General features: G+C 34.8%; 5 protein-coding genes across 8 annotated transcripts in view; all 5 read right to left on the reverse strand.

Moving 5' to 3' along the window:
* LOC125192525 (protein MAIN-LIKE 1-like) overlaps positions 1 to 1,373 on the reverse strand; it is a 1,571-nt gene extending 198 nt beyond the window's left edge. Inside the window, exons 1-2 of the mRNA XM_048090127.1 lie at positions 1,292 to 1,373; positions 20 to 771 (exon numbers count right to left, since the gene is read on the reverse strand). Of these exons, the coding sequence (XP_047946084.1) occupies positions 20 to 744 (725 nt within the window). The 5' untranslated portion in view covers positions 745 to 771; positions 1,292 to 1,373. The remainder of the gene's footprint in view (positions 1 to 19; positions 772 to 1,291) is intronic.
* Positions 1,374 to 1,710: 337 nt separating this feature from the next.
* On the reverse strand, positions 1,711 to 3,343 carry LOC125192531 (PTI1-like tyrosine-protein kinase 1). Its single transcript, XM_048090139.1, has 5 exons — positions 3,171 to 3,343; positions 2,999 to 3,078; positions 2,277 to 2,475; positions 1,984 to 2,201; positions 1,711 to 1,865 (listed from the first exon to the last, which is right to left on the reverse strand). The coding sequence occupies exons 1-5, from the start codon at positions 3,341 to 3,343 to the stop codon at positions 1,711 to 1,713; spliced, it is 825 nt and encodes a 274-aa protein (XP_047946096.1).
* A 567-nt stretch (positions 3,344 to 3,910) lies between these two features.
* On the reverse strand, positions 3,911 to 9,331 carry LOC125218758 (probable serine/threonine-protein kinase PBL23). 4 transcript variants are annotated; one of them, XM_048120507.1, is made up of 6 exons: positions 9,303 to 9,331; positions 8,899 to 8,964; positions 5,232 to 6,363; positions 4,772 to 5,151; positions 4,438 to 4,699; positions 3,911 to 4,358 (listed from the first exon to the last, which is right to left on the reverse strand). In XM_048120507.1, the coding sequence occupies exons 3-6, from the start codon at positions 6,360 to 6,362 to the stop codon at positions 4,182 to 4,184; spliced, it is 1,950 nt and encodes a 649-aa protein (XP_047976464.1). In that variant the 5' UTR covers position 6,363; positions 8,899 to 8,964; positions 9,303 to 9,331; the 3' UTR covers positions 3,911 to 4,181. The 4 variants fall into 4 exon arrangements, with proteins under 4 accessions (XP_047976464.1, XP_047976470.1, XP_047976480.1 ...); XM_048120513.1 differs by having other exon boundaries at positions 5,232 to 6,366; positions 9,303 to 9,318; XM_048120523.1 differs by having other exon boundaries at positions 5,232 to 6,381; positions 9,303 to 9,318.
* A 1,269-nt stretch (positions 9,332 to 10,600) lies between these two features.
* On the reverse strand, positions 10,601 to 12,051 carry LOC125192540 (pto-interacting protein 1-like). The gene is made up of 5 exons (XM_048090150.1): positions 11,788 to 12,051; positions 11,549 to 11,675; positions 11,177 to 11,456; positions 10,885 to 11,101; positions 10,601 to 10,741 (listed from the first exon to the last, which is right to left on the reverse strand). Exons 1-5 carry the CDS (start codon positions 12,049 to 12,051, stop codon positions 10,601 to 10,603), a joined length of 1,029 nt encoding a protein of 342 aa, XP_047946107.1.
* A 3,410-nt stretch (positions 12,052 to 15,461) lies between these two features.
* Positions 15,462 to 19,552, reverse strand: LOC125192551 (probable L-type lectin-domain containing receptor kinase II.1). The gene is made up of 6 exons (XM_048090159.1): positions 18,946 to 19,552; positions 18,625 to 18,761; positions 18,420 to 18,546; positions 18,141 to 18,354; positions 17,987 to 18,035; positions 15,462 to 15,890 (listed from the first exon to the last, which is right to left on the reverse strand). Exons 1-6 carry the CDS (start codon positions 19,550 to 19,552, stop codon positions 15,462 to 15,464), a joined length of 1,563 nt encoding a protein of 520 aa, XP_047946116.1.
* Between the last annotated feature and the right edge of the window lie 6,591 nt (positions 19,553 to 26,143).

Genomic DNA, 26,143 nt, shown 5'->3' on the forward strand with positions numbered 1-26,143 from the left:
ATTTTTCTGCTTTTGACACGAAGCTTCACAAAGGTAGTGATATAAAGTGGCAAGCGCTGCTGCACCCCAACTAAGTTGTGAACACTGATTCTCGTCATCTAGTAATAGAATGTGGTGGAAGGGAATTTTTCTCCCCGAAGTGTCTGGGAGGATCAAACAACCTAGTAGGAGTAGCACAAATATACGTGCATGCCGCATGTAATAATACTCGGGTAGATCGTCGTCAAGACGGTGTCTAACAACATCCTTCAGTGTAGTGGCATTAAATCCCCCCAACTTCAATTCAGCTTGACTAGGTTCTATACCTAAAAGCGACAAACACGTATCCACCCAGTACTCTCTCGTGTGGTTCACTTGTGTAAGGATAACTGGTTCACCATCAACCCTTAAACCCCAAAGCATCTCGACATCTTGAAGGGTCACTGTAGCTTCACCAACTGGAAGGTGAAACGTGTGTGTCTCGGGACGCCACCTCTCAATTAATGCCCCAATAAGTGAAGCGTCCAACATTTTTGGCTTTCCACAACGGTACACGCCACCAAAACCCATCCGCTCTATATGCCCCAACACTCGGTCATGCATTGGAGCTTGAAAAATGTTATTATCCAATTTGCGTGGTTGAAAGGTGTCGGTATCATTCCCAGAGATTATACTTTCAGTTATATGATGCGGTTGCAAGTAAAGTACGCTCGGGTCTTCGGGACCACAATACAAAGGGGACGGTCCAGTTGATGATGATGCCATTGCTAAAAATAACAACTGAGCGAAAGCCTAAAATAACAAAATACTTGATAAGGTAACCATGCAAAACATCCACTGAACTAATGCCTAGACTTAAAAACTTTCTTCTCTAGGTTGATAATCACTTTCCACCACATCAAATTACTTCATCATCTACGATAGAATGGATCAATGTCTACTTGTCTAGTGCTCTAGCCAAAGTGATAGGGTACAATTTATTATCTTGATATATTAAGACCAACAAGCAGCCCTGAATTCAATATAACATAGTCCATGTTAACTTAAAAAATCATCTAGTACCACCATTTCAAGAGTTTCCAGATATAATTGAAATACATATATGGAGAAAATTCATACAACAACAGACAGACTTATTACAAACGAAGCTTCATCATCAACTAACAATGCACAATAAAGACAATTACAAACTTATTCTCACAATGCACACATTCTTGTTTCAATTCTTCCAAAAAAAAAAAAACCAATTACAAAAGATTGCAAAAACCCTAACCAAAGGGGAAACAAGGATAGAGGCTGAGGTAATACATACCGTGGGGGAGGAGAGCGGCGGCGGCGGCGGCAGGTCGACGGGAGGAGCGGCGGCGGCGGCGGCGAAGCAGCAGAATCGAAGAAATGCCTTCTGCCCGACCTTCTGCCCAATTTAATTCAAGTTAGAAACGCATTCTTAGAATGCGTATTATGTTTTAATTTTGACTTTTCTGGGTTGACTGCCGATTTAGCTTTGTTGCGCATTCTAAGAATGCGTATTTGATATACGCATTCTAAGAATGCGTATTTGATATACGCATTCTTAGAATGCGTATTTCAAATACGCATTCTTAGAATGCGCAACACCTATTTACATAAATTAAAAAAAAAACTAGCCTATTGGTGGAACCATTTTTGTAGAAGACCCCATTTATAAAATTTAGCCGACATATTCTCTAAGGTGTTGCAGTCGGATCCGTATCAATTCAAGAGTTGTTCAGAGCCTTGCTCGTTGCTCAAGATTCCGGCATAATTTTGTGTTTCGTGTAAAGCTTCTTCGAGATCTATCAAAACCTCGTTCATTGTTGGACGAAGAATGGATTCATTTGCAAGACATGAATAGCAACTGCAGCCATCTGTATTGAGCAAAACATCAAAATCATGAATCAATGCATAACACCATTCCCCTGCTATTCTTCTTAGGAAACAAAATGTCAGCTTCAACTAATTTTGAAATTCGTACGATTTTATTACCTTTTTTAACTGCCACGAGAGGGTAGTCTTTTCCGACTCTATCATCCATAACCATTTGTATCCCTTCATCGTAAGTTAGTTGCGGTGTTGCCCAACTCACAAGGTTCATTCCCTCCGGCAATGTAGGATCAAGTGGTTTCTTCCCTGTCAAGAGTTCGAGTAGAACCATACCAAAACTGTAAACATCACCTCCCTGACTATCCCCGTCTTTCGAATATCTGCCATCATATTATAATATTATAACTACATATTCACAATACTATTTTTCTTAATTCCTAGGAAAAATAACATACTCTGGTGGATGATAAAGTTTGCACGGCGGCCTTTCTCCACGAATAGGAGGATAGTTACAAGAGCATGGATTGCATATATGAAGATCAGTTATCTTAGCCGTACTTCCACCATTAAAAATTAAAACATTGTTGGATTTGATATTACGATGAATCAGAGCTTTCTCGCCATGAATGTAGCACAATCCTTTCGCAGCCTCAACTGCAATTTTAATTCTTTTGGCCCATGGGAATTCCGGAATTTTCTCCAAGTAACGCGGCTGCTCCACGTCTTCTAGTTCCTCCGTTCATATAGAAGCCTCAGTGATCAAACTTTGTCACTTACAATATTAGGTCATTATGAGTATAAAGAATGAAAAATAAGGAGGAGGAGTGCACCATGAAGAATGTCATGTAGAGATCTTCCTGAAGAAAACTCATACACATAGTAATCCATATCAATTGTCATACAAAAATGAAGTAGCTTTGCCACATTTTCATGATTAAGCTTTGATAGTGTTAAAACCTACAAAACCATATGTTCTTTCTCAAGATGCAAATATAGTAGTAATATATGAATTAATATTATGCATTTAAATCAAAAGGTAGACTCATGCATGAACTTAGTAATGGTATTGTCAAACCTGTGCTAGAAATGCTTGTTTTGGCAACTGACACTTGCATTGTTTAATAGCAACATGCATGGGACCTTGTCCGGTACCATAGTGTGCATAGTAAACAGATACTTCCTCTTGTTCCAAATCCAAATGAATCTTTCACGTTCTCTAACTCAGCTAGTGGAATGGCAAGATCTGCGATTAACGAGCTGATTCATTTTGGGATGCGAGTAAGGATAACTCAAGTTGGGCCAAAACCTCACTCATTTCTGGTCGTTGCTTTCGTATGTGATTCAAGCACCTTTTAGCGATATTACAACACATATCGAGGCTATATTCCGAGATGTTTCCATGAAAAACAAGGTCTAAAATCTCACGAGCTTCTCTATATAAAGCCCAACTAGGCAAGATGCATTCTTCAACTGGACGACTATTATCAACTGCCCGTCTACCGCTCAATACTTCTAACACCATCACCCCAAAAGAATATGTTCTACTAGCCCTTGTAAGTCTCTTACACAGACGGATCAACATACCCAAAGGTGCCAATATCAGCCGTACTAACATGGCTATGTAGGTCATCCAAACTAACTTTAGCCACAAAATTGTCATCTAGAAGGATATTTGAACTCTTAAATTCGCGATGTTTAAATGAGCCTCCGCGGATGAAGTACTGAAGATGACACAAAGCTCGGGCAACTCCAATCAAGATAGTAAGTCGTTCATCCCTTAATAGTCTGTGGAGGTGATCTTCGAGTGTATGATTTGCTATGTATTCATACACAAGAATCATCTCGTCGTCCTCCTTGCAGTAGCCAATAAGAGACACTATATTGCGATGGTGGATCTGACTAAGTGTGGCAATCTTCAATTGGTACTTGGAATGAAACACAAAAAAATGGACATCTCAATTCCAAAATTTCACAAGACTGTTGATAAACCAAAAGTGATCTAAGTTAACCTTCAAATCCATTTATACTTGCATATACTTATGACAGAGCAAAATCGGAGGTTCATAAATGAACAAAACTATATATACAATTGAGGACGAAGAATAATTGGGTTTATTAATTATTTACTTTAATCAGTATTTGTAAATCTCCCAAACCATACACTGCTAGAATTTATTTTGGGAGTAATTATTGCAATTCATCAGAATATTATTCAACTTAGCTAACCTAACCATGCGGTTCAACTCTTAATATAACTCGGGAAAGAACCGACAAAGAAAACCCGAGAATGAATTATTAATCACTCGACTCACTTGCACATACTAAATGAAGTGAAGATAGGCCGCCTTGACATGATATCTCTAAGGTGTTGCGGCTGGACTACGTTGCGGTGCATGGGCTTTGTGGTTTGACATCAGTATTTCCCGGTAATAGTCTTGTGTTTTGCGTAAAGCTTCCTGTAGATTTTCCGAAACCTCATCCATTGTTGGACGGAGAAAGGGTCGATTTGCAAGACACGATACAGCAACTCCGGCCATCTGTAATTGTAATCCTGAATCAATGCATAGAGAAAACACAATCCCAATTAATGATTTGAAATTTGTATGATTTTATTACCATTTTAACTGCCACGAGAGGATAGTCTTTCTCGAGTCGATCATCCACAATCATTTGTAATCCTTCCTCACTAATAAGTTGTGGTGTTAACCACCTCACAAGGTTCCCTTGCTCACTAGTTAGATGTGGTGTTGCCCAACTCACAAGGTCCATTCCATTTGGCAATGTAGAGTCAATTGGTTTCTTACCTGTCAAGAGTTCAAGTAGAACTACACCAAAGCTATAAACATCACCAGCCTTACTATCGCCATCCTTTGAAAATCTGCCATCATATAATATTATAAGTAAAAATTTACAATACTCATGTGTAGGCAAGATTCAGAAAATAACATACTCTGGTGGATGATAAAGTTCGCATTTCGGCCTTGGTCCACGAAGAGGAACCGGTGACTTACAAGAACATGGATTGGACAGATGAAGATCAGTTATTTTAGCGGTTTCCTCAAAAATTAAAACATTACTGGATTTGATATTGCGATGAATCAGTTCTTTCTCGTCATGAATGTAGCACAAACCTTTAGCAACTTCAACAGCAATTTTAATTCTTATGCCCCATGTCATTATTCCTTTTTGGTAGAAAAACTTACGATGTAGACCGTCATGTAATGACCATCCAAGAGCAAACTCATACACATAATAATCCATATCATTAGTCATACAGTATCCGTGTAGCTTTGCCACATTTTCATGATCCAGATTTGCTAGTGTGACAACCTACAAACACATTAATAAATGAAACATGTATCTAAAACAAAAGGTAGTTATGGATAAACTTAGTAATTGCATTATCGAACCTGTGCTAGGAATGCTTGTTCTGACATTTGGCAGTTGTACCGTTTAATAGCAATTTCTCCAGTACTGCTGAATCCTTTGTAAACATTACTTCCTCTTGATCCATGACCCATGGAATTGACTTCTTTAGTCACTTTTTCCAACTCTGATATTGCAAAGGCCAAATTTTCAGTTACCTGCCGCATATTAACATTATCTTCATTGTCTGATTCATTATAGGATGTGAGTAGGGCTAGCTCAAGTTGGGCAAGAACTTCACTCATTTCCGGCCGCTGCTTTGGTTCGGCATGCAAGCATCTTTTAGCTACATTACAAATTATCTTGAGGCTATCTTCCGAGATGCTTCCACGTAAAACTGGGTCTAAAATCTCATGAGCTTCTTTCTCTAAAGCCCAAATGGGGAAGATGGGTTCTTCCTCAGGACGATCATCATCAATTACATGTCTACCACTCAATACTTCAAACATCGTCACTCCAAAAGAATAGGTGTCACTAGCCCTTGTAAGTTTCCTGTTGTAAAAATAGTACGGATCCAGATATCCAGGCGTGCCTTCACCACCCGTACTAACATGGCTATGTGGGTCATCCAAGCTTACAAATTTAGCCAATCCAAAATCTGCAAGTTTAGCCACATGATTTTCATCGAGAAGGATATTTTCACTCTTCACATCGCGGTGTATAAATGAGCCTCCCCTGATGCAGTAGTGAAGATGATACAAGCCTCGAGCAGCTCCTATTAAGATTCTGAGTCGTTCATTCAGGGAGAGCAAGGAGTGGCCGTCCCTTAGTAGTTTGTGGAGGTGATCATATAGAGTTCGATTCGCTATGAACTCATATACAATAATCTTCTCTCTATCCTCGTCGCAATAGCCAATGAGAGAGACAATATTACTATGCTGGATCTGACTTAGTGCTACAATCTCCTCATAGAACCCCTTCTCCTTTAGCTTGGCTGTGTTTAGCCTCTTCACCGCTACCATTAGATTCTCTTTGCGGATGAAACCTTTATAAACCGTACCAAAACCTCCATGCCCTAATTCCTCTGTAGCACTGAAATTATTGGTGGCCAACTTGAGAGCATTTAGAGTGAATTTGCGACAATGTTGTTTCGCCTTGGACGATGATGATTCCATCCTGCTGGATTAAATTTGACTGGCTTTATGGTTGGTGATGTCCCATGAATTTCAAAATTTGTTTACGTACTGTATTTATTTAATTTTGCTTATAACTAGTAGTACTAGATAAAAGATATTGGGCTTAAGAATTAGAGTATCATATATCAGTACGGGCCACACTTTCTAACTACAACCAAAAGATATTTGAAGGCCCATGAATAATATGCACTTGTAATCAACTTAATCCCTTTATAATGAACATTTATATGCATAATGTTCTGGAGAAGTTCATTGCGTGCATATAAAATATAAAAATGTTCATTATAAGTGTATAAAATGTTCAATGTCTGTAGTTATGCAATAAGAATTAAGTATATAATGTAATCCGCCTATAAATACCATATAATCTGCAGAAAGCCATCAACAGTTTCCACAAATGAATATTGCATGGTAGTGTTTACAATGTTGCATGTTACGTATCACATAGCCACACGAAGTTGGAAATATGTTGCGACTCTAATTAAGGAGGTATCATAGTGCTCTCTTATATATATGTTATATTTATATCCTCCTCCGTCCATAAAAAGTAGTCTCATTGTGGACGACGTGAATTTTAATGAGAAATTGATAAAGTAAGAGGAAAGATAAAGAAGTAGGTAAGGTAAGAGAAATAAATAAAAGAAGTGGATAAAGTATGAGAGAGAAGAGAAACAATGGAAAAATATAAGAGAGACTTTTCATTTTTAGAAATGAGTCTATTTTTTTGTGACATTCCAAAATGGTAAAATGAAACTATTTTTTATGGACAGAGGAAATATATATTAAAGTATAATTAAAATGATTTTATTTTGTGTATGAACTTGTGAGTGGAATATAATGAATATATATATACAAAAATGATAAAAAAAATTGATAGATAAATTTTTTATAGTGAATTATCTATATTTAACATTTACTCCGTATTTAACTTGAATTTACACTACCTAACAAAAAGTGTGCCGCTTGGCCAATATGGATAGATTCGTACACAAATAGATAAAAATGAGAAAGACGAGGACTTTAATCTATAGAAATTTTATGAATTGAAGAAGACGTTGCTTTTTGATCTTTCTTAAAATTCAATTTTTCATAAAAAAAGGTTGAAACCCCGACCTAAGGACTCCACAAATTTCATCACACATTAAAATAAAAAAAGGTTGAAACCCCGACCTAAGGACTCCACAAATTTCATCACACATTAAAATAAAAATAAGTCTCATATTGTCCAATTATTTGTTTACTTCTATCTTATTTCACCCCTTCAAAGATTATACTTCCTCCGCTCCACATAAGAATCACATTTTGTCTTATCCATATATTCTAATAAGAGTATATTTTAATTTTACCATAAATAGTAACTATGTCTCACATTCTATTAATTGATTTTAATCATATTTTATTATAAAATTAATATAAAAAATGAATTCATAATTCACTAATATTTTTTGAAGTTTTAATCCACTATTTTTTTGTATTTTTTAAAATCCGTGCCACTAAGTATAACTTAGGTTTTTCTATTGTAGGATCGCGGTAGTATCATTAATCCTCCACTGCTGACAATTTAATTGGTTGGGGACTACTGTCAGTACTAGTCGTCTCTAGAAGTTTTCCGTACTACATTGTTCATAACATCTTGTTTGTTTTCTTTTCATATTAACCAATTATCATATATTCCCTACATATTATTTCAAGTGGAATTTTTTATACGGTACGAGATTTTAGGTATATTTTAAAAAACTTACTTAAGGAGATAACGCATGTGCTGAATTTTATTTTAAAATACAACAATTAAGGACACTAAAGAAAATAATTTTAAATTAATGATAAATTAGCTTAATCTTTTGGTGTTTTAAGACACTTTTATTTGCTGTCTTTTAGTTTTAGTTGGTGTACCAACAATAAGAACACTTTTTAAAGTATTGGTGGTACATTTAGAAATACAAATTAGTTTCCTTAAATGCATTAAAAATGTCTTTAAAAGGGTTTTTTTGCTGTAGCGGTAGTGTTGTTTTGTCAGAAGAAAATAAAATAAGACATAAACAGAGAGAATGATGTTTTATTTAGAGTGAGACATTAACACAAGAAAAGGTGAAATGGAGGGAGTAAGTACTACGACACATTAATATATGATTATTACTTAAGTGGTACTATTTAGAATTAAATTGTAAAATTCATTTTCATTAACCAAATATAATACATATTCAATCATGAAATATAATTTTTCAAATCTAATGAATTCAAAAATTTGAGTATTAATTTTTTATTAAATATATTATGCTTCAGCGTTCTATTTATATTCTATATAAATAAAAAAGGTTTACATCTAATTAGAACCGATCACATATGCGAAAAATATCAAAGTTCAATATCTACCAAATTGAACATATTACATGTAGTGAATTCCTGTACTTTATCATCGATTCTCAATCTTCTTCTAATGTATAATCGGAAAGCTACATGCATAAGATTAACATAAACAAACATTCAAATTGAATTCTTATTTCAGAAGACATACCAAAAAACCTTTCTTTTTTATAACCGTCTGTGGTCTGTCCTCTTCTGAAATATTTCCTGAAAATGCCTGCACCAAAGATAAGGAAATGAAAATAAGTACAGATCATTTCAATTTTCAATAAAATCGATATTAATATTTTTATTCAATAAAAACGATAATAAAATTTTAAATATAATAACATATCCAATTAGGTATAGTCAATTATTGATATAAAATCTACTAAAGCATACAGATTTAAAATTTTTAAAAATGATATGAAAATATGAAAAAAGTATGAAAGTGAGATACGAAAAGTGGAAATCTAAAATCTAAAATCCAAAATTAATACTGTACTACTATTACTAGTACTAGACTATGTTGGTAAACCAAAAATGGTTTCACCGAGCCTTCAAACCTATACTTACAAATAATCAAAGAGAGTAAAATCGTTGTTGGATCATTAAAAAACAAAACAGCTATTTATAGAATTAATTGATGATAGGGAATAAACAATTTGAAATGAAACAAGCAACTTTCCGTTTACATTAAACATGTTTTAAGAATCTATGAGGCTTGCTAATGGCAACAATTAAGGAACATCTGAATCTCCCATTGCAAGAAAAGCATGCCCTCACTTATATTTTTAATTATTAATTTATTATCAAATTTTGTTGCTCCAAGACTTTAAAGCTTAAAGAAGAGTATGTATTAATTTGTAGTGTGTTGCTTTCTTTTCACCGAAATGACTTTTGATTAATTTGATTCTATGCAGCACAATCGAGTCATAGGCAAAAGCCCAATTCACAAATAATAAACTCCACTAAATTCAATTCAAAAGGTAATAACCATTAGGCTCCGTTCAGTATTATGGAATAGTAGCATTCAATTCCAAATCTAAATTTTGGTATTACAAAATATTTAGATTTGGAGTTGAATTTACAATTTCAATTCTTCCCGATTTCACAATTTGAAATTTATATCAAAAGTAAATAATTGAAATTCCAAATAGTCATAAAATTGAGCAATCTTAACACAATACACAATATATATACATATAAACACACACTACACACATTATACATATAAAATTGGTTGGAAAAATGATGGGCTCAAGAAATTTGTCTCATTCTTGCAAACTCTAGACTAAAAAAAATAAAAGATTCATTCTTGAAAGGGAAGTATTATCGACTGCAGGCCCATCTTTTACTACTGTACTTTTTTGTCTTTCAATATGAATTGTTCTTTTTTTTGGTGTAAGAGAATTAGTCAAAGTTTTATATAATGTTATAAGTGACTACTTATTTTGAACCTATTGAAAATATGAGGAATTATATTACACAATGCATTGATCCAATCGAACAAAGAAAATGGATGCTCAAAGTTGTATTGTAGAAAATGTAAAGTTGATACTGCTATTTACATTTATATTATGAACAATTTCTTGCTCCGTGCACCATTTGAGGGATTTGAAAATAGAAAATAAAAAAAATAAATAAAAGGCAAATTAGAATACAAATTAAAGAAACATATACTACAATATTAAGTAAACTGATCCGGTGTTGTTCGCCTCTTTTGATATGACTTGGGAAAGAACCGACAAAAAAAACCCGAGAAGAGTTATAAATCACTGAACTCGATTACAATACTAAATAATTTAAAGATAAGGTCCTTAGACATCGCCCCTAAGGTGCTGCAGTCGGATCCGTATCAATTCAAGAGTTGTTCAGAGCCTTGCTCGTTGCTCAAGATTCCGGTAATAGTTTTGTGTTTCGTGTAAAGCTTCTTGGAGATCTATCAAAACCTCGTTCAGCATTGGACGGAGAATGGATTCATTTGCAAGACGTGATATAGCTATTGCAGCCATCTGTATTGAGCAAAACATCAAAATCATGAATCAATGCATAAACCATTCCCCTGCTACTCTACTAAGAAAACAAAGTAATTATATGTATAGAACAAACACAATGTCAGCTTCAACTAATTTTGAAATTCGTATGATTTTATTACCTTTTTAACTGCCACGAGAGGGTTGTCTTCCCCGACTCTATCATCCATAACCATTTGTATCCCTTCATCGTAAGTTAGTTGCGGTGTTGCCCAACTCACAAGGTTCATTCCCTCCGGCAATGTAGGATCAAGTGGTTTCTTCCCTGTCAAGAGTTCGAGTAGAACCATACCGAAGCTGTAAACATCACCTCCCTGACTATCCCCGTCTTTCGAATATCTGCCATCATATGATAATATTATAACTACATATTCACAATACTATTTTTCTTAATTCCTAGGAAAAATAACATACTCTGGTGGATGATAAAGTTCGCACGGCGGCCTTTCTCCACGAATAGGAGGAAAGTTACAAGAACATGGATTGCATATATGAAGATCAGTCATCTTAGCCGTACTTCCACCATTAAAAATTAAAACATTGCTGGATTTGATATTACGATGAATCAGAGTTTTCTCGTCATGAATGTAGCACAATCCTTTCGCAGCCTCAACTGCGATTTTAATTCTTTTGGACCATGGGAATTCCGGAATTATCTCCAAGTAATGCGGCTGCTCCACGTCTTCTAGTTCCTCTGTTCATATAGAAGCCTCAGTAATCAAACTTTGTCACTTACAATATTAGGTCATTATGAGTATAAAGAATGAAAAATAAGGAGGAGTGCACCATGAAGAATGTCATGTAGAGATCTTCCTGAAGAAAACTCATATACATAGTAATCCATATCAATTGTCATACAAAAATGAAGTAGCTTTGCCACATTTTCATGATTAAGCTTTGATAGTGTTAAAACCTACAAAACCATATGTTCTTTCTCAAGATGCAAATATAGTAGTAATATATGAATTATGCATTTAAATCAAAAGGTAGACTCATGCATGAACTTAGTAATGGTATTGTCAAACCTGTGCTAGAAATGCTTGTTCTGGCAACTGACACTTGCATTGTTTAATAGCAACATGCACGGGACCTTGTCCGGTACCATAGTGTGCATAGTAAACGATACTTCCTCTTGTTCCAAATCCAAATGAATCTTTCACGTTCTCTAACTCAGCTAGTGGAGTTGCAAGATCTGCGAGTAACGACGACATATTAATGCCCTCTTCATTGACCGATTCATATTGGGACGCGAGTAAGGCTAACTCTAGCTGGGCCAAAACTTCACTCATTTCTGGCCGTTTCTTTCGTACTTGATTCAAGCACCTTTTAGCGATATCGCAACATATCTCAAGGCTATATTCCGATAGGTTTCCATGAAAAACAGGGTCTAAAATCTCACGAGCTTCTCTGTATAAAGCCCAACTGGGCAAGATGCGTTCCTCAACTGGACGACTGAAAGAATAGGAGTACTAATGATTAGAGTAGGAGTACTAATTCACCAGATGCCACCATATGAATCCCATGAAGAATCAATTTTTTTCTGCAAGGAATTAAACCAAGTTATGGCATCGGATCCTACAATGTGCGATATGATCACTGTGATATTTAAGCTCGGAGCTAAAGATGTAACCCTTCAATTTTTAATTTCAATTTCAAATTGTGTTAAATCAAGGGTTATTTAAGGGAAAAATGCAGATTGACTACTGATACTGTTATCATTAGCCTTCATATGTGCTTTCATGCTCTGGCATTTTAAAATATACTTATGAATATATATAAGCAAATGCGAAGCAACTCCCATCATGATGATATGGGTGCTAGTCTAGAGCTACTCATCTTGTTGTAGAGTAAAGAAAAAAAGACTATATTTTGGTTGAGATTCTTACTTGAAAACTTTTGGAACTTGATCTTAATTACATGATTGTTTTGTACCAGAAATTGAATATTGCTCCTTTTTTGTTTTCAAAAAACAAAAGAAAAAAGTTGAATAAGAGAGTAAAGGTTAGTCAAGTAAAGAAGAAACTTCCTGAAAAAGAGGTGGAAAAGAAAGATGAAGAACTTAGTGTCAGCTTGCTGAAAATCCAGATTGGCCTCATTCGTTCGAGAGTTGTTTAGTACATGTCGGATGGGTTTATTAGCTGCATGCAGGATGCGCAAATCGTGAAGGAGTATTATTTTAATAGACCTTGATTGGGTTTAGATCTTTACATGTCTTGAAGGTTTGTTTGTGAAATTCATTCAACAATACTTAGTCCCGTGTTCCTCTTTCTTTTTGCCCTTGCCAAAATCCCAGCTAAAAACTGTTGTCTGTGATTTTGTATATAAAGGCAGTTTGTTGGTTGAGGAGATTGATGTTGGAGATGAAAATGGTGTCAAGTTGTTACTGCACTCCTATAGAATTAACAGTAGTAGTACTTATTATGCATGGATGTTATCTTAGACTTCATGCATTTGCTCTTTTGTAGTTTACCGGTGATTCGTGATTCTGTTATAAGTTGGTTTAAGCATGGCCTGCAATTTGTTATATCTCGATGTCTAACCTGCAGGTCTTATGTGCTTCAAGTAAAGGTTGTAGAGCCTCTTATTGCTCCAGAATCCAGATGGTGCTAAAGTTACATTTTCTGGGTAATGTGCATATTATCCTACAGTTACTGGCTTAGGTTCTAACCATGCTTTCATTTGTTACTACATTTTCAGTTTCGAATTTACTTCATTTCAATTTGTATTCAAATACATGTAGTTCAAATAGAACAATGGACCACCAAATACTCTCCGCTAAGCTTTGGATATTGTATGAATTTCATTATATAATTAAATATAATTTGTATAAATTATAAAAAAAGAATTTCGGGGCTTCGTGTATCCTATTAGTTGTGGACTAGTACAAGATAGGTTTGAATTTTCGGATATAGCCATAGGCCGTTTGTAGTCTATAATTGCCGCCAAATTGTATATATTACTCCCTCCGTCCACTAAAAATAGATATAATTGTGAAATTGGTAAAATAAGTGAGATACAGAAAAGTAAGGAATGAGTAATATTAGTAGATTGTAAAGTTTATATTATTAATAGTATTTAAATACTTAAATTTTTTCATATTTAGAAAGTAGTCTAATTTTTGGACGGACGGCGTATATACTTATTTTGGGAAATGGGAATCTAAGATAGAGGTGACGTTATACGCTTGTGAAATACTAGCCTAGATTCAAATATGTGTTACTTTTGTATATAAATTTCTATACATGACATATGAAATGATAAAATTGTCAAATGTTCGTTAAGTGAATACAGTCTCTTTTTAAACCTCAAAAGATTTACTATGTTGAAAGAATTTTTTATCTTCGATTCGAATCTCATAGAAGTAAACTGTAAACATTCGAATTATGTTTTTTTATTGCTTTACATATTAAATTAATTATTTCAATATAATTATGCGATTGAATTTTCTGGGCCATTTTATTGTTTCGGCCGAATAAATATTGTCCAGATTTCAGGCCTTATTAATGGGTGATTCTTCATAATCCTCCTCATTTGAATTTTTATAGCCACGTAGCCCACCCTAATTTAAAGTAATTATAATTTAATAAATTTATTATTTATTCCATTTACCCCAAAATCATCATTTATCATATTTGTGTGTGCAGTAGGTGATGTATTAGAAACAACCCCTCTCCCTTTCTCATTCTTGGAGCTCTCCCTAATATACAACAATAAATTTATTATTTTGACCACCGACTAAAATAAGTGAGGATTCATCTTATGAGCAACATAATGAAGGAGGAATTTGTGTTGGCATAGTTTATCAGGTTCTATTAATTTAGTTGAGTAATGTTTACAGTGGGGAAGCAAGTGGATGTTAAGTTGGTAGGTATATGATCATATATGCACATAAGTACATAACCATAATGTTAAGAGGGTCCTCCTCTTAACGGAAATTAACACAGAACTACGTCGATAAACAGACTTTCCGGTGCCCAATCTCGGGTCGGCGGCTACCGTCGCTGTGCGCGGGTGATCCTGTCGGGCAGCTTCTAGGTTATCTCACGCAAAACAAACTTTCTGGCGCCCGTGGCGGGGTCGGCGGCAACTCACAATATTCCTCTCTTTCTCTCGTAAACTCACATATTAGGGCATAAGATAACTATTGTCATTAATTGATTGAATGATCTACATTATGAAAATAGTCCCACATATTTATAATATGGAGAGATACAAAAAGATATCCTATCATCTCCTAAAATAAATGCATCAAATCTAATCTAATCTTAACCAATATATTATAAAGATACTAAGTAAAAATAATGAGAAATAAAGAAGATATGTCTTGTATCAACTCCCCCACGGTTGAAATCCACCTTGTCCTCAAGGTGGAAACCACAACACCACGAAGCAGCAAAGAGAGTTGAAAGCACACATTTTGGTGACGTATCTCCTCCTGGATCAAACACATAAGTCTGCCCTCCTTTTTTCAATATTTTCTGGCTGATTACACTCTTCTTCGTAACCAATTCTATAGTTTTGACTTCAACATCACCCTCAAATAACCTTCTTTTTTCTTCTATTTCCACTTCAAGGTCGTGCTTTTGTATCCCAATACAGGCTTGTGCTCCTCAACAAGGCATTGAATCTCCATTTTCTCGTTTCTGCTCTTCTGCTCAAGAAGCACACATAAATATTGTTTCTTCGCCTCTAAACTAGCTCAAAGAGCTTCAGCTTTAGTCTCTTTCTTGATCAGCTTGGGAAAATTTTTATTGACCTCTTCTTCTCTTTTGGCAGTAGAGTCACTCACTTTCTCTTGTTGATTCCACACACTATTAAGTTCTGTCAACTTATCTTCCCTCTTTTCTTCACCATCGTGCAAATGCGTTTCCCACTCCTCTTTCCTTGTGCTTGATACACCAGCCAGTGGATGACGAGTAGAGGCCAAGAATGGAGCTGACACGGGCAGCGATTGCAACGGCTGACAAGCTCTCGGTGCAGCGTAGAGTGGCTGCTCAATAGTCGACGTTGTATCTGGCTGCTTTTGCGGACGATCTGATCGCAGCGGCGGTGACGGTGCAGCAGCAGCGAGCGGTGGCGCTGCTGAGCGGCAGAGACTCGGTGCTTGCCGGCAGGAGGGTTGTCGCGCCTATTGATGTCGTGTTCGATCAGGAGTCGTAAGTGTTCGGTCCGACTGCCAAAGGTGATGTCCGGGTTCAATGTTTGAAATACACCCATATCCTACTCTCTTCTCAATGCCACGTGAAGAGTTCATGTCATGAGTCATAAAACAAGTTTCTTCATGAATATGTTGTCTCATATACCCAACATCAACATTCTCATCATAGGCTTGGTTGCGTCTAGGTGAACGAGCGTCCGGTGGGTCCCAGCAGGATGGCTGGCGAGTAGTATAGTCATGTTACACGTACTGATCAACATATCGGTGAGAGAAATCTCGATAATCACTATCATATCTCCTACGTTGGTCCCGCGTATCGATGTATTGGTCACGAAATCTTGCCGGCGGATTGCAGCGGCGCTGACCGTACGTCGGTGGCCATCGACGGCGGAAGTCGTCATAATCCCTTTTGTCTTGGGCAGGAAACTCGTAAGGAGGCCGAATCCATCTTGTTGTGCGAAGTCTTGGACACATCTCATCGCCTCTCCATGTCGGTGAGTTTTGAGAGCAAGAGATCGAGCTTTGCACTGTAAACTTGTTGTCGTGACTGTTGCTGGTGGTCGAATTGCCGATGGGTATAGTTGGATGACATGATGACAGCAGTAATACGGAGGGTGAGATCGCGATGAAAGCACCAGTTGTTAAGAGGGTCCTCCTCTTAACGGAAATTAACACAGAACTACGTTGACAAACAAACTTTTCGACGTCGGCGGCTACCGTAGCTGTGCGCGGGTGATCCCGTCAGGCAGCTTCTAGGTTATCTCACGCAAAACAAACTTTCTGACGCTCGTGACAAGGTCGGCGGCAACTCACAATATTCTTCTCTCTCTCGTAAACTCACAGATTATGGCATAAGATAATTATTGTCATTAATTGATTGGATGATCTCCATTATTAAAATAGTTCCACATATTTATAATATGGGGAGATATAAAAAGATATCCTATCATCTCCTAAAATAAATGCATCAAATCTAATCTAATCTTAACCAATATATTATAAAGATACTAAGTAATAATAATGAGAAATAAAGAAGATATGTCTCGTATCACATGATCATGAGACACCATAATCATAATATAATCTTTACTGTATCATTTCGTGAAATGATGCACAAGTTCTTAGAAAACTTGACACATTGCCATTGTTTTCTATTGAAAAAGCTAGTGTTATCAAAATTTATTTTTCTTTTACTTCAGTCTCCTTGATGCTTCAAATATATTGCATTAGAGAATAGCCATGGCAGAAATGCAGAGCAAAATTCTTTGTTTGCTTTCTGTGTATTTGGTTACATAATGGACAACATGAGCAAATATGTTAGAAATCTTAATGCAAACAGTAGTTAGTCATGCCCTAAGTCAACTGGTAAATAACATTCCTGCAGTTGAAACACCAGTCAACAATGCATTGGATGCATTAGTCAACAATATACCTCAAGCCAAGACAATAGATGGAATCAAGTTGAAGATATATTGAGGAGCAAAAAGAATGCATGCATTTGACTACCAACAAAATGAAGGCAATCAAAGTTAAGAAAACAGGAATAATTGCAGTCATAACACTGTCATTGAAATACAACTGACCAAGCAAAAAGTCATGTCAAGTTTTTGTAGTCATAACATAGAAACAAATGCAAAAAGCTTCTTTATTGTTTTGCTGTTTGCATTTAAGATAGTAGATAGAGCTTCCAGTTGAAACTGAGGCTAACAGAAAAGGGCAGCTTAAATGCGGTGAAACCTATGAAGAACATCCTCCGTCTCTGGACGGTAAACAGGTTGATTTGCAAGACATGATACAGCTACTTCAGCTGATTTTGAAATTTATGATTTGATTACCCTTTTAATTGACACGTCACGTGCGTAAACATCATTATATACAAACGTGTAAATTCCATCATCCACAATCATTCATAGTCCTTCCTCACTAATTGGTTCTGGTGCAATCATATTGATAATGTTTTCTTCCTCACTAAGCAGTTGTGCCTTTGCCCACTTCACAAGATCCACTCCCTTTGGTAATGTAGAGTCATTTAGTTTCTACCCCGTCAATAGTTCAAGGAGAACTACCCCATAGCTGTAGACATCACCAGGCTTCGTATCACCATCTTTTGAAAATCTGCAATCATACAATTAACAAAAGTGTTAGGTACAAATTCACTATACTACTTCTCTTATTTTCTAAGATTTAGTATATTACTCCGGTGGATGATAAAGTTAGCACGGTGGCGTTCCGCCACGAACAGGAAACTGGAATTTAGGATTACAAGCACACGGGTTGGTTATATAAAGATCGGCTATCTTGGCAGTTCCATCTTCAAAAATTAACACATTGCTAGACTTGAGGTTACGATGAATCAAATCTTTCTCAGCGTGAATGTAGGAAAGCCCTTTAGCAATGTCGATAGCAATCTTAAATCTTATTCCCCATGACAATCCTAAAAATTAAACTTTGTCAGTTATAAAATCAACATGAAGAATGAAATAAGGAAGAGGAATGCACCGTATAGAATGTAATGTAAGGACTTTTTTGAAGCAAACTCAAACATGTAGTAATCAGAATCGTTTGTCATCCAATAACCATGTAGCTTTACTACATTTTTATGATTCAAGCTTGATACTGTCGCAACCTATAAAACCATATATTATTTGCTTAGATGCATTATTATATGAATAATGTGTATAAACCAAAAGCAAATTACGCAAACCTGTGCTAGAAATTCTTGTTCTGGAACCTGACATTTGTAGATTTTAAAAGCAACTTTCTGTCCACTGGCAGGGATGGTTGACCAATAAACCATACTTCCTCTTGATCCTGCATCAATAGGAGTCATCTCCTTCAAATCTAAATGTGGTATTGCAAGATGGGCAATTGCCGGCAGCGGATTAACATTCTCTAAATCACTATCCGATGTATGTAGCGCTAGCTCTAGTTGGGCCAAAACTAGACTCATTTCTTGTCGTTCCTTTGGTGGAAACAAACATTTTTTTTGCTATATCACAGCATATATACATAGCCTTGAGCCTACATGCAATTATGTTCCCATGAAAAAATGGATCCAGAATGTCCGTAGCTTCTTTTGCTAAAGCCCAAGCGGATAAGTTGATTTCTCCCTCTGGACGACCTTGATCATTGACCTGTCTACCACTCAAAACTTCAAGCATCACCATCCCAAATGAATACGTGTCACTATCCTTTATAAGCTTCCTAGTTAATATATAATACGGATCCATGTACCCACACGTGCCCTTACCATCGGTAAAAATATAGCTAAGTGGGTGATCCAAGCTCACATACTTGGCCAAGCCAAAATCTACAACTTTAGCCACGAGATTCTTGTCTAAAAGAATGTTGGAACTCTTCAGATCACTGTGTATGAATGAGCCGATGTCGATGCAATGGTGAAGATGATACAATCCTCGTGCAACTCCTATCAAGATAGTAAGTCGTTGATTCCACGAGAACTCTGAGTGGCCGTCCCTCAACCTTCTGTGGAGGTGATCACTTAGTGTCTGATTATCTATGTATTCGTACACTAGAATCTTCTCGTCGTCCTTGTTACAATGACCAATTAGAGAAACAATATTGCGATGCTTGATCTGTGTTAGTGCATGTATCTCCTCATCAAACCCCATCTTCTTTTGACTGGAAGCTTTAATAAGCCGCTTCACTGACACTTTCCCACCGTCAATGATACCTAGGGGTGGGAATACGGGTATCCGTGGATACCCGACCCGAAAAAGCCGGGTATCCAAACCCGAAAATAATCAAAATGTCTATCCAAACTCCGCCCCGATATATTTTCGGGTACTCCAATACCCGCCCCGTGTATCCATATCCGACGTATCGGGTATCCAAATACCCGACTCTTTACATGTGTTACTAATTAATTAAAAAATTAAATTTTATATATTAATAGAAATATAAAAATATCTAAATTGACTAATATCTTTAATGTTTCATTTATTTTGTAGTATAAAATTAAAAAAAATGATCACTTTTATTTTAAAGTGTAAGATTATATTTAATGCAAAATGGCTAAACCTAATTTAAAATATGCTTAAATAATAAATTGGATATTCGGGTAATACCCGATACCCATTCGGGTTATCCAATACCCGATTTAACTTATATTTCAATATCCAATCCCATACCCAATCCCATAAAATTGGATATTGGGTATCCAAATCCGGCGGATATCGGGTCGGGTATGGGTAAATCCAATACCCGATATCCGTATTCCCACCCCTAATGATACCTAAGTAAATGGTGGCAAAACCTCCTTTTCCTAGTATATGATCATCGAGGAAATTTCTAGTGGCCGACTTGATCTCTTTTAGTGAGAATATGCGACAAACTTCGGTTGGTCGATGATGATGCCATCTTTCCGCTCAACTTGGCTGCGGTATGTGAATCCACTACAAAATTAAGTATAATTTACACAAAAACATTGCATAAAGTAGGAAATAATAACACAAACCAATTCAGTAAGTCTTGCGAGAATGAAGGAATTAAGAGATACAACTATGTTAATAGTTTATAATCGGTTTGGTTTTATGCAACTACATCACACTAAAATCAATAGCAGTTTGACCGACTCTCTTCAAACATGATAAAAATTCTTAATCAAATTTGGAACATACAACATGCCAAGAAAATTACAAGGGATAAATTCAGATATTGAGAGTAATCATAATGAAAAATACGTGAGCATTAGACAAAATTTCAACAATAACTAGCGAATCTCATCAATGTTCTTCATTGTGCTATCACTTTAAATTGAACGTGAGCATGACACAAAAATTTCAACTATAACTAGCAAATCTCATCACACGTTCTTCTTCATTGTGTTATCACTTTAAATTATCGATTAGACAAAAATTTCAATGATAACTCGTTAATCTCCTCAAATGTTCTTCTTCGAAATCACTTTAAATTGGCACCTTTTTTGTTATTTGGGGAAATGTAATTTGTGTTATATAGTGATCAAATAAGTACCACTTTAGTTTCTTATGTTTATTGGTAACTGAGCACAAAACATATCTGCTTATTTCCACTAGGATGGTGCTAGAACAAGTTGATTTCATACTGAAATTTTTATTCACTTTCTCGACAAAATTTATACTGATAATTAAACATGTAGATGCCTAAATTCTCGACTTGTTTGAAGAGGTAAAATGCAGAAGTCGAGCTCAGGTTCTTCATTCTTTTAGGTGAGTATCAAAACAAGCATATATAGAGTAGAAAACTATGTTGAAGATCAACATGCAAAAATCATGAGGTGAACGCAGCTTAAAATCATGAGTTATGTTGATGGTGAATACCTAAGTCTGTGGAAGAGTCGGATTTGGAAGCTTCGTTCTCTCTCTTCCTCTCACTTCACTTCATTGCAGAGGTAGGGGTGAATGTGAATGTGATTGATGATCCACCACATAATTAAGTATAATTTACACAAAAACATTGCAGAAAGAAGTAGGAAATAAATGCACAAACCAATTCAGTAAGTCTTGCGAGATGAAGGAATTAAGAGATACAACTATGTTATTGGTTTATAAACGGTTTGGTTTGATGCAGCTACATCACACTAAAATCAATAGCAGTTTGACCGACTCTCTTCAAACATGATAAAATTCTTAAACAAATTTGGAACATACAACATGCCAAGATAATTACAAGGGATAAATTCAGATATTGAGAGCAATCATAATGAAAAATACGTGAGCATTAGACAAAATTTCAACAATAACTAGCGAATCTCATCACAGGTTCTTCTTCATTGTGCTATCATTTTAAATTGAGCGTGAGCATGGCACAAAAATTTCAACTATAACTAGTCAATCTCATCACATGTTCTTCTTCATTGTGCTATCACTTTAAATTGATCGATTAGACAAAAATTTCAATGATAACTAGCTAATCTCATCAAATGTTCTTCTTAAGAAATCACTTTAAATTAGCACCTTTTTTGTTATTTGGGGAAATATAATTTGCGTTATCTAGTGATCAAATCAGTACCACTTCAGTTTCTTATGTTCATTGGTAACTGAGCACAAATTCAGATATTGAGAGCAATCATAATGAAAAATACGTGAGCATTAGACAAAATTTCAACAATAACTAGCGAATCTCATCACAGGTTCTTCTTCATTGTGCTATCACTTTAAATTGAGCGTGAGCATGGCACAAAAATTTCAACTATAACTAGTCAATCTCATCACATGTTCTTCTTCATTGTGCTATCACTTTAAATTGATCGATTAGACAAAAATTTCAATGATAACTAGCTAATCTCATCAAATGTTCTTCTTCAGAAATCACTTTAAATTAGCACCTTTTTTGTTATTTGGGGAAATATAATTTGCGTTATCTAGTGATCAAATCAGTACCACTTCAGTTTCTTATGTTCATTGGTAACTGAGCACAAATTCAGATATTGAGAGCAATCATAATGAAAAATACGTGAGCATTAGACAAAATTTCAACAATAACTAGCGAATCTCATCACAGGTTCTTCTTCATTGTGCTATCACTTTAAATTGAGCGTGAGCATGGCACAAAAATTTCAACTATAACTAGTCAATCTCATCACATGTTCTTCTTCATTGTGCTATCACTTTAAATTGATCGATTAGACAAAAATTTCAATGATAACTAGCTAATCTCATCAAATGTTCTTCTTCAGAAATCACTTTAAATTAGCACCTTTTTTGTTATTTGAGGAAATATAATTTGTGTTATCTAGTGATCAAATCAGTACCACTTCAGTTTCTTATGTTCATTGGTAACTGAGCACAAATTATCACAACTTACAGATATGCTTATTTCCAATAGGATGGTGCTAGAACAAGTTGATTTCATACTGAAATTTTTATTCACTTTCTCGACAAAATTTATACTGATAATTAAACACGTAGATGCCTAAATTCTCGACCTGTTTGAAGAGGTAAAATGCAGAGAGTTGAGCTGAGGTTCTTCATTCTATTAGATCAGCATATACAGAGTAGAAAACTATGTTGAAGATCAACATGCAAAAATCATGAGGTGAATACACTTAAATCATGAGTTATGTTGATGGTGAATACCTTAAGTCTGTGGGAGAGTCGGATTTGAGAGCTTCGTTCTCTCTCTTCCTCTCACTTCGCTGCAGAGGAGGATAATTTTGGTTTTGGGACCGTACATCTCTCATTTTTAAGGAGACGAATGCATTACTTGAACTTGAACAATTGTTTTTAAAATTTCATATAAATTTAATTATCTACTTACTTTATTAAAATAAGTATGTACTGAAATTTCGTTACCTATAATTGATAAATCTATTTAAATTTTGACGATCACGTGTACCAATAATATTACTTTTACAATTAAGTTATAATTTAGTTTTCAATATTGCTAAATTTGTTTTTTTACTCTGTTTATCCAAAAAAATATTTTTCCGTAGAGCATATAATTTTACCACAATACTATAAATTCTGGTAAGTAAAGCTAGGGCTACAGGCATGTTGCTCGAGTCGAGTTGCGTATCACAAAGCACGTAATTTGTCGTTGCATTCGAGCTTGAAAAGAAGAGTCTTAATTAATCGAATTTTATTTAATAAAAATGACATTAAATTATACACCAAAAGATATTAGGTACAATAAGTAGTTACAAAATTATGCAAGCCATAAGAAACACTATACTCTCAATAACTCAAAGAACCTCTTTATTTGTGTACATTATCAAGATATTACTACAATTAACTAAGGAAAATTTGGGGTGACGAGTCTTTTTGCTGCTAATATTAATTTGTCTAATTAACGTGAAATGAGTCTCTCATAATCTCATTTAGGGCTCGTGAAAAATACCGAAATACCGGCCTTATCGTACCGAAAAATATCGAAAATACCGAATTTTCGGTATACCGTGACTTTCGGTATGGTATGATACCTTACCGAAAGATTCCGGTAAGGTAACGGTATGAATTTTCAAATACCGCGGTATACCGCTGCATACCGAAATTCGGTATATTCCGTAAATTAAGGTATATAAATGAAGGTATATACCACAAAAATATAAACACAATTATATATAAATATATTTTATATATTTTTAAATTATAAAATCTATGGTGAAATATAAATATAATTATGAATATATTATATTTAATTTATTTTTAAAATTATAAATTATAAATAATATTTAAAACTCTAATTTTCTATTTTAATTGATGTTGAAAGTCAGGTATACCGCAGAAGTAAGATATACCGAACTTCGGTATGGTATCGGTATTAAAATTTGTCATACCGAAAATAAGGTATACCGAAAACTTTGATAAGGTAAAGATATGACTTTTTCGCATACCGTATTTACGGTAAGGTATACGGTATGGTGGCTTTAGTAAGGTATCCCTTACCTACCCACCGTTAATCTCATTACTTGAGCTTCACTTTTGAGATTAAATGAACCAATCATAGTTTTAGGCTTTTAGCTTTACTTTCGCATCAAAATCGAATTATCTCAGGGTAAAATAATTTCTACCTTTTTTTTATCCATGTAATGTATTGATATTTGTAGTAAATGTTAACTTTTCATTTAACCTATATAATATTCGTGTAAAAGGCCGGTCGTTATGACATCGTGTCACAGAGAAATCATATTCAAATTTGTGTACGGAGATTTAATAAATTAAAATAAATATAAAATCTTTTTCTTCACATAAGCTTATCTAGTATAGTTACTTGCTAAAATTCGCGCCTATCTGTAGTACTACCATATATAAGTTTGAGTTTGAGATATTGACGATTTTTTTTTAATTTATATTTTGTCATTAATAATATGCTTGGTATATAACTTTCTTACACCTAATTCAGATCTGGTACATATGACGATATGAAATTCGGATTCTAAATTTAGCAATACGGTACTATACTTAATTATGCTATAGCTCGGTACAAATTCTTCACGATATATATGATCATATTCTTATATACCGCCAAACACAGCATTCTTCATTCACCATATAGCTACTACTATTCAATATAATATCATTTGATGAAATGAATTATAATCATGATACTGTGGCGACTATTTAAAATTTAAAAGAACTGAACATATACTTAATCTGTTTGATTAAAGAGTTCCGTCACGATTTCTCTCAGACCATATATATGTGGTTTTCGGTTTTCGTCTCTCTCAGCTCTTGTTTTTCACGCAGATTTAGCATGTAGACATATACAGAAAAAGGCCCAGTAATCCACGTGAAGTATAAACAAATAAATAATTAAGAACAAATAAATGCAATAACTTAACCTTAATTTGTAGTATGAAAAAGAATTCCGAATGAAAAATAAGAATTAATATAACAGGAGATATGAAACATACGTAGATGCCCCAAAAATCAATACTATAATATATACTACCTTCGTCCCCCAAATTTTGACACAGTTTACTATTTTGGTCTATCCCTGAAAATTTGACAAAGTTCACTTTTTATCATTTTTGGTCGTAGACCTCATATTCCACTAACGCATTCATACTCACATTTTATTATAAAACTAATAGTACTTTAAAAGTAGGACCCACATCCCACCAACTTTTTCAACTCACTTTCCATTACATTTCATAAAACCCGTGCCGGATCAAAGTGTGTCAAAATTTGGGGGACGGAGGTAGTAGTAGATAAATATGCTTTTACTTATATATTTGAAATTACTTATGCAATTTTGTTGTTCCAAAGAACCAAAAAAATCGTGTCCGGAGATCCAAGTAGAGTTTTTAAGGAAAAAATAAAATTAAACATAAATAACACTCCATTGTATAAAATGTAATCATAAAATTACAAGTAAAAAACTTGTCAACCCTTTAAAACAATTTTATTTAATAAAATTAACTTTAAATTCTGGAAAGTAAGATACCATACTTAGGTGTTACTTAGGTGTACAATAAATTCTTGATAATACTATGTAGTGAATATAATAATAATAATAAAAAAATATCTTTAAATTGAATACGATCATTTTACTAATTTATGCAGAAGGTAACTAATGAAACCTGCTTAACAATCATGATGTACTTACGTCTCAGTGAAACCTTGATAATAGATAAAGAATTATTAACGGTAATTCATGGAGTATAAAATTATTACACAACAAAATATTTACAAGATACTTACTAATTTGGTTTTGTTTTCTTTCTTCTTTTTTATCCTCCTATTTCCATTTCACATTCCGGCATGAAATTAAGTATTCGC

Source organism: Salvia hispanica, chromosome 1 (genome assembly GCF_023119035.1).
Source record: "Salvia hispanica cultivar TCC Black 2014 chromosome 1, UniMelb_Shisp_WGS_1.0, whole genome shotgun sequence".
Lineage (NCBI taxonomy): Eukaryota > Viridiplantae > Streptophyta > Magnoliopsida > Lamiales > Lamiaceae > Salvia > Salvia hispanica.

Coding starts and splice junctions, on each gene's coding strand:
- LOC125192551 (XM_048090159.1), bottom strand. CDS start 19,552: ATGGGGTTTGATGAGGAGATACATGCACTAACACAGATCAAGCATCGC. Junction 18,355..18,419: donor CTTACATTACATTCTATACG/GTGCATTCCTCT, acceptor TTTAATTTTTAG/GATTGTCATGGGGAATAAGA. Junction 15,891..17,986: donor GTGATGTCTACAGCTATGGG/GTAGTTCTCCTT, acceptor CGACATCAATAG/GCGCGACAACCCTCCTGCCG.
- LOC125192540 (XM_048090150.1), bottom strand. CDS start 12,051: ATGAGTGAAGTTTTGGCCCAGCTAGAGTTAGCCTTACTCGCGTCCCAA. Junction 11,457..11,548: donor TCTACATGACATTCTTCATG/GTGCACTCCTCC, acceptor CTATATGAACAG/AGGAACTAGAAGACGTGGAG. Junction 10,742..10,884: donor CTCTCGTGGCAGTTAAAAAG/GTAATAAAATCA, acceptor TGCTCAATACAG/ATGGCTGCAATAGCTATATC.
- LOC125192531 (XM_048090139.1), bottom strand. CDS start 3,343: ATGGTGTTAGAAGTATTGAGCGGTAGACGGGCAGTTGATAATAGTCGT. Junction 2,476..2,998: donor TGGATTTGGAACAAGAGGAA/GTATCTGTTTAC, acceptor TTAAAATTGCAG/TTGAGGCTGCGAAAGGATTG. Junction 2,202..2,276: donor AAACTTTATCATCCACCAGA/GTATGTTATTTT, acceptor ATATGATGGCAG/ATATTCGAAAGACGGGGATA.
- LOC125218758 (XM_048120507.1), bottom strand. CDS start 6,362: ATGGAATCATCATCGTCCAAGGCGAAACAACATTGTCGCAAATTCACT. Junction 5,152..5,231: donor AACAAGCATTCCTAGCACAG/GTTCGATAATGC, acceptor ATGTGTTTGTAG/GTTGTCACACTAGCAAATCT. Junction 4,359..4,437: donor CTCTCGTGGCAGTTAAAATG/GTAATAAAATCA, acceptor TTACAATTACAG/ATGGCCGGAGTTGCTGTATC.